The sequence below is a fragment of the Delphinapterus leucas genome, chromosome 4 (genome assembly GCF_059928025.1).
Source record: "Delphinapterus leucas isolate spDelLeu-1000000601 "Yukka" chromosome 4, BTC_Dleu_Yukka2, whole genome shotgun sequence".
Lineage (NCBI taxonomy): Eukaryota > Metazoa > Chordata > Mammalia > Artiodactyla > Monodontidae > Delphinapterus > Delphinapterus leucas.
This window is the reverse complement of record NC_143132.1, coordinates 131,244,224-131,260,411: the sequence shown is the minus strand read 5'-3', so window position 1 is coordinate 131,260,411 and position 16,188 is coordinate 131,244,224. Positions and strand designations below refer to the sequence as shown.

General features: G+C 45.5%; 1 protein-coding gene across 1 annotated transcript in view; it reads right to left on the bottom strand.

Moving 5' to 3' along the window:
• DZIP1L (DAZ interacting zinc finger protein 1 like) overlaps positions 1–16,188 on the bottom strand; it is a 71,920-nt gene that overhangs the window by 11,653 nt on the left and 44,079 nt on the right. The window contains exon 16 of the mRNA XM_089911109.1: positions 525–14,912. Coding sequence (XP_089767235.1) covers positions 14,751–14,912 — 162 coding nt within the window. The 3' untranslated portion in view covers positions 525–14,750. The remainder of the gene's footprint in view (positions 1–524; positions 14,913–16,188) is intronic.

The window sequence follows — 16,188 nt, the reverse complement described above, 5'->3', positions numbered from 1 at the left end:
CCTTGACATTTTCTAAGCACCCCTCAGGGCCTGGAACTGGCTGGGGCCAGCAGTGCCATCTGAGAAGACGCCTCAAGCCCAGACCAGGACACAGAGAACTCCATCCCTGTTTCTCCCCTTCTCAGTGCTGACTCTCTACCCTGGATGTGGGGATGTCGGATGCCCAAAGGAGCTCTGGAACATGCCTACGTGTCCCATTTTAGGACAGCAGCCAGGCCAGCAGCTTACCCTTCCTACTTACAGTATTTCTTTGTGAGATCATGCAAGATTGGGCCCCTAAAATGGTGTTAACATGCTGGGTTGGGGTGACACTCACATATTCCACAGAATAAGTTCAGGGCCAGTGTGTCAACCCTCCCCCCTCCCCCATGTTCTATGCTCAGTGCCGCCTCAGACCTACAACATCGGACAGCAGCAGGTGTCACTTATCCTATGTGTCCCCAGCTGCTGGCGCCCACGGAGGTCTCCCAAGCCCTCACCGGCTCCATGCCTCACGCCCAGCCGTCCTCTGGGGATGGTCTCACCTACATCCCCTGAAGCCTCTTGAGATTGCCGCTCTGCAACACCAGGGGGCGCTTTAATTGATGTCCTCGCTTGCTCCTAATCCATGCGGCGACATTGCGCTCTCCTGCTCAGTCTTCCCCCACGGTAGAGGACAGATGGACATGCCTCATACAAGGTATGTGCCTCGCTTTTCTCACTCCACTCACAGGCCCCTCGTCCATCCTCCCTGCAGGCAAAGGTGTGTCTACGTTGAACGAGAGCACATCCTATGAAGGCAGTGATTAAAGCCTAAAAATTTCAAGAGAAGACGTGGTCAGAAGATGTGGTCTAGGGACTTCCTTGGTGGCCCAGTGGTTAAGAACCCGCTTGCCAATGCAGGGGACACGGGTTCGAGCCCTGGTCCAGAAAGATCCCACGTGCCACAGAGCAACGAAGCCCATGCTCCACAACTACTGAGCCTGCACTCTAGAGCCCACAAGCCACAACTACTGAACCCGCGTGCCACAACTACTGAAGTCCATGTGCCTAGAGCCCGTGCTCTGCAACAAGAGAAGCCACCGCAATGAGAAGCCCGCACACCGCAACGAAGAGTAGCCCCCGCTCGCCACAACTAGAGAAAGCCCGCATGCAGCAACGAAGACCCAATGCAGCCAAAAATAAATTAATTAATCTTTTAAAAAAAGAAGATGTGGTCTACCTTCAGGTTAAAAAATTCCAAATGGTAAAGGTAACAAGACCAGAGATCTATCATTCTCATTTTCCTGTATACTCCGGGTAAGATCTGTTTTTGTGCTCCTCAACCACGAAGCAGGCAACATTTGAGAGTCATTGGAAGCCAGTATTCACAGGTGGCCTGATGCAGAGGCAGCATCATAAGCAGTGATATCACCGTCACTAAATAGCTGATATCAGGGAACTGCGGGAATGAGCAGATCTATATTGTTTCAATACAAACAGCCACAGCAATGGGAGCAGTAACAGCATTGCTACCTTTTCCTCATAATGAGGAGTATGAAATTAGCCAGGAATGGTGCATTTCACAATAAAGAACATGAAGAATGTTTCCTGGACCTGAACAGGATGAGATGGTGCCAGAACACTACAGAGAGTCTTCACATGCACCAACTGGACAATAAACAAATCCATAAGTACCTCTGCTCCCCCTATTTTTCTATATTGCCAACAATAAATCACTATGTCACATGAGCCCATGCCCATGGATTTTAAATTCTTTAAAATTAATTTAAAATTTAAATTAACTGCAATTTCTTTGTCTTAATCAAATAGTTTTCATAAACAGCTTTATGAAAAATATTTGCTCAGGGCCCTGTACACCCTAGAGGTTCCCTGGGCAGGAGTGCATCTTTCTAAGGTAGAGGAGGAAGGTTTGTGGGAAAGAGCTGGGCAGAAACATGCTTGGGAAAGTGCATTCAAACCTGAGGACAGGAGAACCTGGTCATGAGTGGAGACTTCTGTCCCCTTCAACTAGTATTTATTAGTCCCCTAAGAGCCACCCCAAATAGAATAAAAATAAATTTTAAAAAAGAAAAATAAGCACACTAAAGGTTTGAAAACTTGAGGCTAATATCAAGAGGAAGTATAGCAAGAACAGTAGTTGCTAAAGCAAATTACCCTACGTTCAAACTCTCCCTCTACCATGTATAGTCATGTGACCTTGAACCTATCTGAGCCTCAGTACTCCATTCTGTAAAATGGGGGAATAACAGTAACTCTCATCAAGGTACTTATTGTACAATAAGTGCTCCATCAGTGTCAGCTGCTATTATCTGTTTGTGGAAGGAACTAGCCAACCATATGCAGAATAAAAAATCCTAGATCAGTTTCTGTAAAGTCCAGTTAATTATCTTTATGTTTAGAATACTGCAACTTTTAAAGTTTTTTAAAGATATAAATCCTCCAACTTAAATTCATACTGTATCTTAATAAAGATAGAAAAAAACAAATGAATCCAAACTTACACAGTGATGAAAATGTAGAATTGCAGCAATAAAGAGAACATCTTAAACTTAAATCAAGAAAAAAGACAGATTGACTACAAAGCAATGGCATTTGGAGTGATAATAGATTTTCTAGAACACAGTGGAATCACATCTTTTAACGTAATGATGGAAAACAATTATCCTACTTCTCTACACCTAAGTATTCTATCATTTAAGAATGAGAATGAAATCTTTTTATTTTCCATTTTCACCGACTCTAATGCCTTGGGCCCCCCAAATCAGATCGTCACCCTTAAACCCCTTCTACAGGGAAACTTTTAACCACCTATGTGACTAAAGAATGTACTGAGAATGCCTGAATCCACATCTAGAATGAGAAATATATACACGTTCAAGGAGTATTAAAACCAAGTATAGGGCTTCCCCGGTGGTGCAGTGGTTAAGAATCCGCCGCCAATGCTGGGGACACGGGGTCGAGCCTTGGTCCAGGAAGATCCCACATGCCGCGGAGCAACTAGGCCCGTGCACCACAACTACTGAGCCTGCACTCTGAAGCCCGCAAGCCACAACTACTGAGCCCGCGTGCCACAACTACTGAAGCCCGCACGCCTAGAGCCCGTGCTCCACAACAAAAGAAGCCACCGCAATGAGAAGCCCACACATTGCAACGAAGAGTAGCTCCCGCTCGCCTCAACTAAAGAAAGCCTGCAAGAGGCAACGAAGACCCAACACAGCCAAAAATAAATAAATAAAATAAATTTGTAAAAAAAAAAAAAAAAAAAAGTATATTTGCCACCTAGCCTGCAGCAGCCGTTGAGTAGAAATCATGTGATCATTTATACACAGCCACACTCCAAATATTGATGCTCCAAACCCCTATGCCCTTGACTAATAGGAAGTCCCATTCTTTGCTGCAGTACCCTCCCTAAACTTTTCAGCTCTCTCAGAATTTACATGTGAAACCCAAATGTACCTAAATCTACCCATCTGTGGGTCCCAGGTAAGGGCCGTTCTTTCCTGGAGTGTCTGGAATGCCCCACATAAACGCAGAGCCTCCGCCTGACCCACCCTCAGCTCTCACCCTACCGGTGCTCTGTGATCTGTCGCCCCCTGCCGGTCTCACTGGACATAGTCTTCCCTTCCCCTCTGGAGTCCAGACTACCATTTTCTGGCTTATTCCAGGCCACCCTCAAACTACTGTCTACCACTGCAAATTTCAGGCACACCACCAGCCTCTGGCCTCGGCTGCTCCTTTCTCTCTCTCCCCAGAATGGGGCTGCTTTCCCTTCTGAGACCTAGTTCTCTCTCAGTGCTGTGTGCCCCTAGTAATACAGCTGTGAACCCCATATTTCCCAAAGGGCTTTTTTTAAAGTCATTTTGTTTCTGCTATACATTAACCACAAAAGAACTAATTCCAAAACCAAAAAAAAAAGACAATTACGTGAAAAACGGCTCAGAACCATGAAATAGATGCTGATTATAAATATAGGCTTCAGGCATTATGAAATGAGGCAGCTCTAAATTTTCAAAGAACAAAGAGAAAGCAAGAGGATTTTTTAAATATCAAAAGGACTTTCAGGTTATAATTAGTAAATTGACTAACCTTTTTAAAGGTAAAAGTGAATTTCTAAAGCCTAAGGCATTCATGGGATTATACAATACTGTAAGTCTAGAAGATGGCTCTGCCAAACTTCTCACTCCACAGGTGAGAAAACAAAATGTTACGTGACTTTCCCAAGGTCACAAAACAGGTCTGTGGCTGTCAGGATTTGAATCAGTGCCCCGAGCTCCCTTCTTTAGGCTCTTTCCACTCTGTCTACAATAGAAGATGTGTTCACAAATGAGTGACAATCCCCAGAGTTACATGGATAAATATACAATGGTGGTGGCTGTGGAGGCAGTGATGATAGTGGTGGTGATGATAGCGGCGGTGGTGGTGATGGTTGAAGAGGTGGTAGTGATGGTGGTGGTGGTGGTGGTGGTGATGGTGGTGGTGGTGATGATGAAGGAGGTGGTGGTGATGGTGATGGTGGAGGAGATGGTGGTGGTGATGGTGGTGGTGGCGATGGTGGTGGTGATGGTGGTGGTTGTGATGATGAAGGAGGTGGTGGGATGGTGATGGTGGAGGAGATGGTGGTGGTGATGGTGGTGGTGGTGGTGGTGATGGCAGTGGCGGTGGTGGTGGTGGCGGTGGCAATGGCGATGGTGGTGGCAGTGGTGGTGGCAGTGATGGTGTAGGTGGTGGTGATGGTGGAGATGGTGGTGGTGATAGTGGTATGCATATGTGCTGGAATATTGAAGAGTAGGGGACAGACAGTTCAAGGGCAACTCAAAGGCATGTCAGCTGAGGCAGAGATTCAGTTATGACTGGGTATATCTAACACATTGAAGGAATGAGGCCTGGGATGCAGCAGCTATAAGCAAATCAATTAGATGTACCTATAAACAAAATGAGGGACAGTACAGCAACTGAGGACGCAAAAAGGTCATAAGGACTTTTACGTGTGGGATTGCCCTGTGTGTTGGATACTTCCAGGATGGAGAAACTTCCTGACAGTGAGTCTCCTTGAGAACACAGGTTGTGGAAACCCATCGGTATTTGTTGATTGCCTTTTTGGTGCAAGACTCTCTGCTAGGCCTTGGCAACACAAGGGTAAGCAGGAAAGCAGGACAAGTCCCTGTTCTATACCTACCTTCAAAGGTTCTTGATTTTTGTTCTTTTAATGATAGGAGAGTTGCCTGGCTGAATAAGACAATTTGCCAAGTCCTGCCCACCTGTCCTGAGTGGTGGTGCAGCCTGGAAGAGCCCTGGTTATCTCTTGCGGAAAGGTCCACATGTCATTGAAAAGTCCTCATGAGCCATCCACTCTGGCCCACAGTGCCACTGTGCGGTAGGCACCCGTGGGCTGATCCTGCACAAAATAAAACAAGCAGTAGCAGCTTCTAAGTCAACATACCACTCCTGGTCAGGAATTCAAAGCACTTTCTCTGAATAACTATTGTGCTGAACCAAGGCAAAGAAAAGGCTCTAGAATCTTGGGGCTCAATGGACCCTTAGTGATCAGCTATTGGGCCCAAGTTCTCCTCTGTAAGATCTCTGACTGTGGTCAAATCATGGAATCAGTGAGCAGAGGGCAGCTCTCTACTCCTTCAGACCATCCATTTATTTGATCCATGATGCTGATGGGCTCTGTTGAGTATGGAACACATCTCCATTTCTACAAGAGCCTAACACTGACCAGCTATTGCAGCAACAATTCAGCTCATTACCTCATCCCGGTTCAGGTCCTCCATTCACCCCCCTCAGACCTTTATCCTGAGTCCTCTCTATCCCTTGGAAATATGTCTCTTTCCTTGCTTATGTTGGTTCTTCTCTCTTGTCTCGTCATCAGGTGTGTCTTCATACACTATGACGACACTCCTGGCACAATAACTGACTTAGAATTGGCCCAGTTAGGCTTATCAGATGCGGAGTGTCTGCTCTCTGTAGAAACAGGGGATACAAGGATCAACGACATGTCCTCCTCCCTAAAGAACTTAGCAAATGTTAGTGCCTGGCAGCTCTGTCTTCTTCTATTATTCTAACATGGCACCTGCACCGTTACCTCCAGGGAGATGGGTATGTAAATGAGACAGGCATGAGAACAGACAGAGAATAGGCCATGCAGGTATGAATGATTCTTTCCACATCCCTTCCTCTTAGAGAAGACTTGGAGGATCTCAGTAGCTCCCCTCAGAAACTGGCAGGGGACACACACAAGGAAGAGAAAAAAGTGTAGAACCACAGCTGAGGTTTTGTTGACTTTAGAGTTTGCTTTACTTCAATTCCCTATAAACTCAGAATTGATAACAGTGTGTAAATCAACTTATTATAATGTCATTTCACTTTAGATTTTCCAAAATTGAAAATGGCCTCATGTGTATCTCAGTTTCACAACACTATCAGATTCCAGCCATGAGATCAGAGTATCTTCTACTTCCTAAATTGTGGGTTCGGACTTTTAGGTGGTAAAAACCTTTTTCAGGTTGTAGCCACCAACCTATTACAAGCTTCCAATCATTATCATCCTTACATGCATAAGTTAAGCTCATTATTGAAGTTATCTCAGAAGATACAACTCATTACATTTTCTTTTTTCCTATTGAATCATGCAATCATGTAATATATGGTCCACAGATACAAACTGCGGTTCCCGAGTGCCAGGCTAGGGACCAGAGCTGGTCCATAATCAGGTCTTCATTTGTCCACCTCGTTTTGAAGTGAATGAAGAAAACGAGGGGTGCGTGTCATTGTGAGGGGCCAATTCTTGGGAAGTTAGGTCTTCTAGTCTAAGATTAACTCAATCTTATTCATCTGGTATTAAAAATCTTTTATAAAATAAAGGTGCTAGTGTGTTAACTGCTGCATACTTTCTTTCTGTTATATTCTTATCGGCAAAATAAAACCTGTTAACCTCGAATCACCTGACAAACATTTTGTTAACTGAGCCTACAGCACGCTGCCACCCCACACAACCAGGGATTACGTTCCCACCCTACAAAGAACCAGCCTGATGGGAATCCAGGAAGAATTGTGAGATGCAGGAGGATTTGTGAGAAACGGGACACTCTACTTAGAAGTATTCAAAAGACACCCAATTAAGGACCAAGTTAGAGCTGCTTTTTTTCCGGACGCACAGGCTCAGCGGCCATGGCTCACGGGCCCAGCCGCTCCGCGGCACGTGGGATCTTCCCGGACCGGGGCACGAGCCCGTGTCCCCTGCATCGGCAGGTGGACTCTCAACAACTGCGCCACCAGGGAAGCCCGCAAGTTAGAGCTTTGACTAGACCCAACTTCAAATAAGAGTTGTAATTAGGGCTCATGAAGGTGCACGTGAGAGCCATCCAGATTTATTTGTTTATTCATAGATGGAGATCTGGATGCCTTCATAAGAATCTGATATAATTTCAACTTTGAAATATAACCAATAATAAAATTCTGAGAGATAAAAATAATTAGGGTATTTGCATCCTGCTGGATGATAAATTTTAATGATTAAGAGCAGTGCGATTCCAGTGCCAGAACCGTCAGATTAATGGAATAAATAAAAAGTCCAGAAACAGATCCAAGCACATACAATAATTTACATCTGATAAAGGGGATATTTTCAAAAGTGAAAAAAGGATAAATTGTCAAATAATAACGGTGAGACCACTGGCTGTTTGGAAAAAAATAAGTACCATCCCTAACTCACAGCTAACACCCTCCCCCACAAAGTCCAGATAGATTAAGCATTCACATTTTAAATTTTTTAATAGAAGTAAAAGAAAATATAGATGAAATTGTATGAATATTGGCATGAAAAAAGCCTTTCTGATGCTGACAACCACCAAAGGCAGACATTATAAAGGAAAACGTCAGTTAGACATATAAAAACTTAAAAATCTCTCTGTGGGAAGGAACCTATAAACAGGATTAAAAGACAAAAAATAGCAGTATGACAATGGATTAATATTTTCAATATATATAAAGTCTTATTTATATAATAATATATATAATTTTAATATATTTACATTTTATATATTAGCAATATGTATATATAAAAGCAATATGAAGCAAATTAAGTGATAAAAATGCTAACTCTAAAAATCAAAAGTAAAACGAAGAAGCAAACCAAATTATACAGCCATTCAGTAGCAGAGAGAAACTATTGGAAGTGATTTTAAAACATAGTAATTTGACTGGGCATCCCTAGTGGGATACACCCTCAGGACCCCAAAACCCCAAAATATAACAGTAATAAATTTTAAACTGTTTTTAATGTTCATATTGTGGACAATAAAGTTGGTACTGCTATTTTAAGTCTGAGATTGTGCTGTTCAGAGCCAAGACCCTTGGAGTGGAAGAAAAGAGATACAAATAGATATTAAATCAATGAAATAAAGTAAAAATCCTGTAGTCCTGAATTTGAATGGGAAGTATCAGTAGGAACTTATAATACATTTTCTTACTTGTATTTCCTGTCTCTGTCCACTGAAGGCACTTAGAAGTAATGACAATACCAGTGGTAACCAGGACCCCACGGCACCCAGGTTGTGTCTGTAAATATCATCTTCCTCTAAAAGAAACCAGGATTTCCCCAGAGAAATTACTAATTTCAGGTCTGAGGCGGGAAATGTATGCTATGAGCCTGCATCTTCTTTCATAACAGATAGCAAGGAAGCTATCAGACTGCTAAGGTCATTCAAAAGGACCCAGGAACCAACAGCAAGAAGCACCCATTGGCCAAAGACGATGAGTTCAACATCAATAAGGACAACAACCACAATCAATTTCAACAGATCAAATATATTTAAATGTATGAGTTCATACGGTTCCCATGGAGTATAGAAGGAAACCATCTCATTATTTTGAAAGGGGTAAGAATCAAACCCTTAGCTTCCTTACCTATATAAACGGTATCTTAAGGCAACCAGACAGTTCTACTTGGGGAATTTCTCCTTACAGAAGCGTCCCAGCTAGTAAATGCCAAAGGAATGATAGACTACCATAATTTTGGAAATCCCTCATCAATAGATGGATTTAGGGCTTCCCTGGTGGTGCAGTGGTTGAGAGTCCGCCTGCCGATGCAGGGGACGCAGGTTCGTGCCCCGGTCCGGGAGGATCCCACGTGCTGCGGGGTGGCTGGGCCCGAGCACCATGGCCACTGAGCCTGAACATCCGGAGCCTGTGCTCCGCAACGGGAGAGGCCACAACAGTGAGAGGCCCGCGTACCACAAAAAAAAAAAAAAAAAAGAATAATAGATGGATTTAGGTAATGATCCTCAATATATCATCAATGCCATCATCAACACCATAAAAAGAGGGAACCAGATGTTATGTGCCTGTTGCTGGAAGTGCACAGTGCCACCTACGAAGTGTTTTGTCAAAAAAGAATCGAAAAATCAAAAAAGTTGAACCCGATCAAGTATTTAGATCTAACTACAATTTACAGATAGTTCAGGGGAAAGAGGAATGCATTAAACACCATCACAGTAATGCAGTCAGCAAAATCGAGACCAGCGGAATTCTCCAAGGCAAATAACCAAATTTCTTTAGCAACAAAAAAAATAAGGATTGTGAGGGATAAAAGGAGGGATGGAGGGAAGGAAGGAAGGAGAAAGTGGAAATGAAATCTATGGATTAAAAGAGACATAAATATGTATAGGAAAAGAGAGGACATGTGAACACAACAGACTGGATGACGTTTAGAAGATATTACCGAGTTTTGTTTTAGTGGTGGTGGTAAAGTGGTTATTTTGAAAAGGAAATATACTTTAGAGATACATATGGAAATATCTGTAGATATAATAATATGATTATTCAGGAGGAGGTTGGCAAGAGGTTTGCAGGAAATAAGAGTCTTCACGTGTTAAATTGTTAAATTGTTAAAGCTGAGCCATGAGGACATCAAGGCCATTATACATTCTCACTATTTTTATATATGCTTGAAATTTTCCATAATAAAAAGATAAAGAGGGAATTCCCTGGTAGTCCAGTGGGTAAGACTCCACGCTCCCAATGCAGGGTTTGATCCTTGGTCGGGGAACTAGATCTCACATGCATGCCACAACTAAGAGTTCGCATGCCGCAACTAAGAAGCCTGCATGCCACAACTAAAAAGGTCTTGCGTGCCGCAACAAAGACCCAGCACAGACAAAATAAACAAACAAACAAATATTTTTTTAAGATAAAGAAAAAAACAAGGAAAAGTTAATTACATCAACTGACCAAAAAAAAGCACTAAGAATATAATCGGGCAATTTATAAAAGAAGAAATAGAAATAATTGATAGGAAAATGAAAAAAGAAATCCTGTCTTAGAAGAAAACTAAAAAATGTAAATTTTTTAAAAGGTGAGGTTTCGTTTTTCCTCTACCACACTGTCCAAACATTTAGAGATGAATGATACCCCCTGGTGGCAAGGGAATGCGAAAAGGAGCACCCCAAACGCTAGACTCAGTGGCTCAGGTTCTCTGGAGAGTGTTTATGTAATGAAAATCCCGCTAAATACATGGTGAGGGACTTCCCTGGTAGTGCAGTGGTTAAGAACCCGCCTGCCAATGCAGGGGACACAGGTTCGAGCCCTGGTCCGGGAAGATCCCACACGCCGCGGAGCAACTAAGCCCACGCGCCACAACTACTGAGCCTGCGCTCTAGAGCCCGCGAGCCACAACTACTGAGCCCATGGGCCACAACTACTGAAGCCCTCGTGCCTAGAGCCCGTGCTCCGCAACAAAGAGTAGCCCCCACTCGCCGCAGCTAGAGATAGCCCACGCTCAGCAACGAAGACCCAATGCAGCCAAAAATAAATAAATAAATTAATTAATTAAAAACAAAAAGAAGAGAAGAGAAATAGAAAAGAAAAAATATATATGAAAAAAAAATACATGGTGAGGAGCCAGGGCTCCAGAGCCAGCTGGCCAGGTCAGATCTCAGTCATACCGTTTACTGGAGACAGGACTCAAAGCAAGTTTAACTGCTCTGTGTCTCACGTCCTAGTCCTAAAATGACTGTAATAGCAGCACCTCCTGAAAGAGTTACTGTCAGGTTCAATCAGTGAATTTTGCGTGTGTGTGTGTGGCCGCACCACACGGCATGCAGGATCTTAGTTCCCCGACCAGGGATGGAAACCGTGCCCCCTACAGTGGAAGCTCAGAGTCTTAACCACTGGACCGCCAGGCAAGCCCTCAGTCAGTGAATATTCGTAAGAAACTTGGACCAGTGCCTGGCATATAGTGCTGGCTTTCATTACGATGTTGGTCCAGCAACCTCACTTATCCGTATCCTTATCCTAAGGAAATCTTTATTAAGCTCACAAAGATGTATATACACATTTGTTTATCATTCCATGATTTATCAAAGGCCCAACGTAGGAAAGCTTGGCTAAATAAATTTTTGTAATCTTTACCTTGTGATACTATGTGGCCATTAAATATAATTATGTTGACACATGCGTATTGATGTAAGGACATTTATAACCTATTTTCAAGAAGGAAAATCAAGTTAGAGAAGAATAAATATAGTTGAACTCTAGGAAGGAGACATATGTATGTTTTTAATCAGTGCATGCATACCTAGTAGTTGACTCTGGATTTGGGGGTTATTCAAATTTATTTTTCTTTTTGATTATCTGTGTTTTCTAATTTTTCTACATCAATCTTACTGCTTGGATAATTTTTAAATAATTTACTATGTTACATATTGTGATGGTTAATTTTATGTCAGGGTCAACTTGACTAGGCTAAGGGATGCCCAGATAGCTGGGAAAACTTTATTTTTGGGTGTGTCTCTCAGGGTGCTTCCGGAAGAGATTAGCATTTGAATCAGTAGACTGGGCAAAGAAATTCCACCCTCACCATCCTGGCTGGGCATCATCCAATCCATTGAGAGCCCAAACAGAATGAAAAAGCAGAGGAAGGATAAAGGACGATTTAGCTCTCTCTTCTTGAGCTGGGACGTCCATCTTCTGCCCTTGAGACTTGTAATTCCTGGTTCTCAGGCCTTCACACTCCAAGACTGAGAAGCTTTCCTGGTTCTCCAGCCTGCAGACACCAGATCATGGGACTTCTCGGCCTCTATAACTGCATGAACCAATTCCTGTAATAAATTTCCTCTTCATATATCTATATCTATATCTGAACCTATATCTATATCCTATTGCTTCTGTTTCTCTGGAGAACCTGACTAATACACATATGTTCCAAAGTTCTTATAAATCTTGCCCCCCCAAAATTTTAATGTATTTGAAAAGTAGGGAGGGGTAAACAGCACAGAAATGCGAAACTAATATGTGAGTCTCCAGAGTAGATAGAGAAACACATTTGGGGACACAGAACTTGATAATGTACATTCAAGAACAGAGTCATTCTGTACAGGTGATTATCACTAGCATGTGTAAGCACATGCAAAAGACATGTGTACTCACATCTATTTCACTTGGGTCCCCCTGAAAGCGGAACCTGAGGCAAGGACTTGGGTACAGGTTTTATTTATTTCAGAGATGCTCCCAAGAAGCGGAAGCGAGAGGGTGAGAAAAATGAAACCAGAGGGAGAAAGGCCAATAAAGGGTGTGTTAATAAATTCTAACTGTTGCAGGAGACTGGGATTCACTCCCCCTGGGGACTTTGAGAAACTGCAGAATTAACCTCAGAGCTGTCCCACCAAAGCATGGGAAGGCTGGAGCGATTACTCACCAACTCCCACTCCACCTTGGGTGTGGGCTGCCCTGGTAGAGACAGCTCTCCAGCATTTGCAGGCTGTACCTGCAAGTAGCCTGTGCAACCTCCCACCAGAGACAACCCTGAGGCCGAAAAGCAGAGGTCCCAGAGCACACTGTGATGTGGGGGACCAGCAACGGTAGTGCACTCAGAGCTACAGGAAACCAGCATGTGGCGAGGGACCCCACAAGCACCTTTTTACACCTTCCTTGCCCAAAGCCTGTGAATAAGAAAGCGTAACTTTGTCGGCAGAACTCTGAGAGAGGGATGAACTGCCCCCACTACTCCCCACTCACTGTCCCTTCCCCTCCTCACTTGCCACTGAGATCCTGGTTGTACACCTTCTCAGCTGTTCAAAGGTATGAGATCCAGGGCTTCCCTGGTGGCGCAGTGGTTGAGAGTCCGCCTGCCGATGCAGGGGACACGGGTTCGTGCCCCGGGCCGGGAAGATCCCACATGCCGTGGAGCGGCTGGGCCCGTGAGCCATGGCCGCTGAGCCTGCGCGTCCGGAGCCTGTGCTTCGCAACGGGAGAAGCCACAACAGTGAGAGGCCTGCGCACCTCAAAAAAAGTAAAAAAAAAAAAAAAGGTATGAGATCCACAAAGGGAACTTACTCCCCAGGAGCTAAGGGGTGGGCTGACCCGAGTCCCACGTAAGGCCCTTCATAAGCTAGCCTCTGGCCTCACTGAACAGCCTGGCACCATGATACCCCCAAGCCTCCTTTGCCCCAGATCCCCTTTGCCCTCTGCAGTGCCTTTCCTCCTCACTTCCCCTGGTTCCTCTTGCTAGAACTTCAGGGCTTAGCCCAGGTATCAGGACCACGCAGAGGTCAAAAGAAGCCTGGATGGAGGGCTGGGGAGAGGGACAGACCCGAGGTAGTGGGGAGAGATAGGTGACGCAAGACTGGCCACGAGCTGAGTGGACAACGGTTGAAGTTGGGTGGTGGGAACGTGGGTTCATCACGCTATTCCCTCTACTCGTGAGGCCTGGAGGTGCACGGCTGGGTTTCCCTTTAGGGAAAACAGTGGCTGTTCAACTAGGTCTCACTCGCCTGGGCACCTCAGTCGATGGCCAAGCTGGCTGGGGGCACGAGGTCCTGGCCATTCCTGCCCAGTGGGGACTCCCTGGTGGGCAGTGCCTGCTCTGGAGCTCCCACAGGGTTGGTGGAGATGTCAGCCGCAAGGCGGTCTGGGGCTCCCCTCTCCCCACTCCTGCTTCCCGCTCTCCCTTCTCCCACAGGGGTCAGACCTGCATTACACGTGAGCCGTTTCCCTGCCCGATCCGGCTTCTTCCACCGGTGTGACTCGCCAGCAAACCGACTGCAATCCTATCTCCATCTTGGCAACTGCACACCAAAGGCCCTAAACTGACACAGTTGGGGTACAGATGGCTCCAGCCCCCACCCAGCCCCTGCTAAAGCACCAAAAACAGGAAGAAATACGAGAGAGTGAGAAACATTGTGCTGTATTTAAAGGTTTACATATAATAAATTAATGCTTTTCAAATTAAAAAAAAATACAGTAGTTATATACATAACCTAATTTTAGAAATAATATCAAAAATTTAATTTGTGGTTCTTTGGGGATATGAGGCCCTCCTTCCCTCCCACCCACGAGCAGGCCCTGCCAGACATCAGCTCTGGGTCAATCAGTGAATGACTGACTCAGGCATAAGTCCCCAAAAGGACCCCATAAAAGACCCATCTCTACAGTGTTTCTGCAGGTTTACAAAACGCTCCGGACTAGAGACCAGGTGTTTCCTTTCAGTCTGGAGTGAACGTGGAGGTGGAGGAAGGATGCTCCTCTGAGGTCCTGTTACAACCCTTTCTCAAGCCCTGGGACCCAGGGGCACTGCCAGGGCCCCTCACAGGGTGGGGGAGAGATCATATCCATCTTCTGCTCTGCTTCTCTCCAGGGGAGAAGACCTCTCGGTTACTGGTGACGACAAGAGGCCCAGCAGCCCCATCTGTTGGGGGGGGGACCGTGAGCCAGCCCCACCCCACTGGGCGATGAGGCTGGTCCTCTGGCCGCCAGGCTCTGGGACAGGATCACCAGCCAGGGGCCCTGGGCTGACCAGGGCTCCAGGAGCTGGCACCAATCTTCTCTGGGAGCTTCGAGCGAGTCAAGGGCTTTGGTTTCTCTCTCTGGATCACGTCCTGGGGGAGATCTTCCAAGGAAGAGATCTCCAAGTCACTCTCATCTTCAGAAAGCTGCAGGGAGGTGAGGGGGAGAAGAAAATGCATCTGACAAGGGAGGATGGAGGGAGGGGAGGGGGAGAAGAAAATGCATCAGACAAGAGAGGATGGAGGGAGGGGAGGGGGAGAAGAAAATGCATCTGACAAGAGAGGATGGATGTGCAGGACGGACATGGGGACAAAATGCGGATTTGGAAGAAAGCAGAAGAGGGATGCTTCTCCTCCTGCCTTCTCATTTCCCTGAGAACCTGCTTCAGAGACCTGGGGTCACAGCAACGCAAACACCCCTGAAATTCCACTGGCCACACCAAGGCAAGCTCCTTGGAGAGGCCTGTGGCAGAGCAGGTTGCTCTTGTAATTTAAACTTTGTCCAGATTTTTTAACTGCCCACAGTGATGGATCTAGAAGCCTAGAGCCTCAACTTCTCCAAATTCCTGAGCTGATGCACCAGGGGCTAACATGCCCACCCCACCCGCCACAGACTTCTTGTCTAGGGGCTGGGAAACACTCTGACCATAGGAGCGTGAGGGGAACTCGAAGTGCCAGGAATCTTTCGGCCTGGAAAGGGTCTGCGCTGGGGCCAACTGAGGAGCCCAGAATGGGCCAAGGTCCCAGGCTGTCCTGGAACCAGAGCCACGGTCATCCCCCCAGAGCTCTCAGTGCCCAGGTCATTTGCCTGGAATGTAAGGCCAACCAATCAGAAACCAGCAGGGCCCGGGGCGGCAAGCAGGCTCTGAGCAGCGCCTCAACCTGCTTAGGGCTGTTGGTGTTCTTTCACAACATGGGAAAAGGGATGAATACTTTTTAAATCCTTTAGACTCATTACTCGCAAACACACATGGGCTGCATAATAAACCAAACGTGTTATGTAGTACAAGGCAGGTATTTGGGGTTGGGGGAGTATGCTAGGGAGAACCAAAAAGTGATGGCCCACTCTTTCTGAATTTTAGGGCAATAGCATCCCAGGATGCATCTTCTTGATTGAGAAAGGAGTGTAAAGTAATAAGAGCTCGAAATGTTTCTGCCTAAGACAGCAACAGGAATATGGAAGTTGTTCCCTGATGGGGGGCGGGCAGCGAAGAGGACGTCCTGACGGGAATGGTCTGGAAGGCTGAGCATCTGAGTTCTAAATCTGATGGCAGCTGGAGCCTGAGAGAGGCAAGGCCATCGAGACATTCTTAGTGATGAGAAATGGCCTTGAATATTTAGTCTAAATATCCCCATTGTGTGCTGTGGCCTACTCTGACGTGCTGTGTGATGCTACTCCAACACCCCACCCTGTGAAGAAATC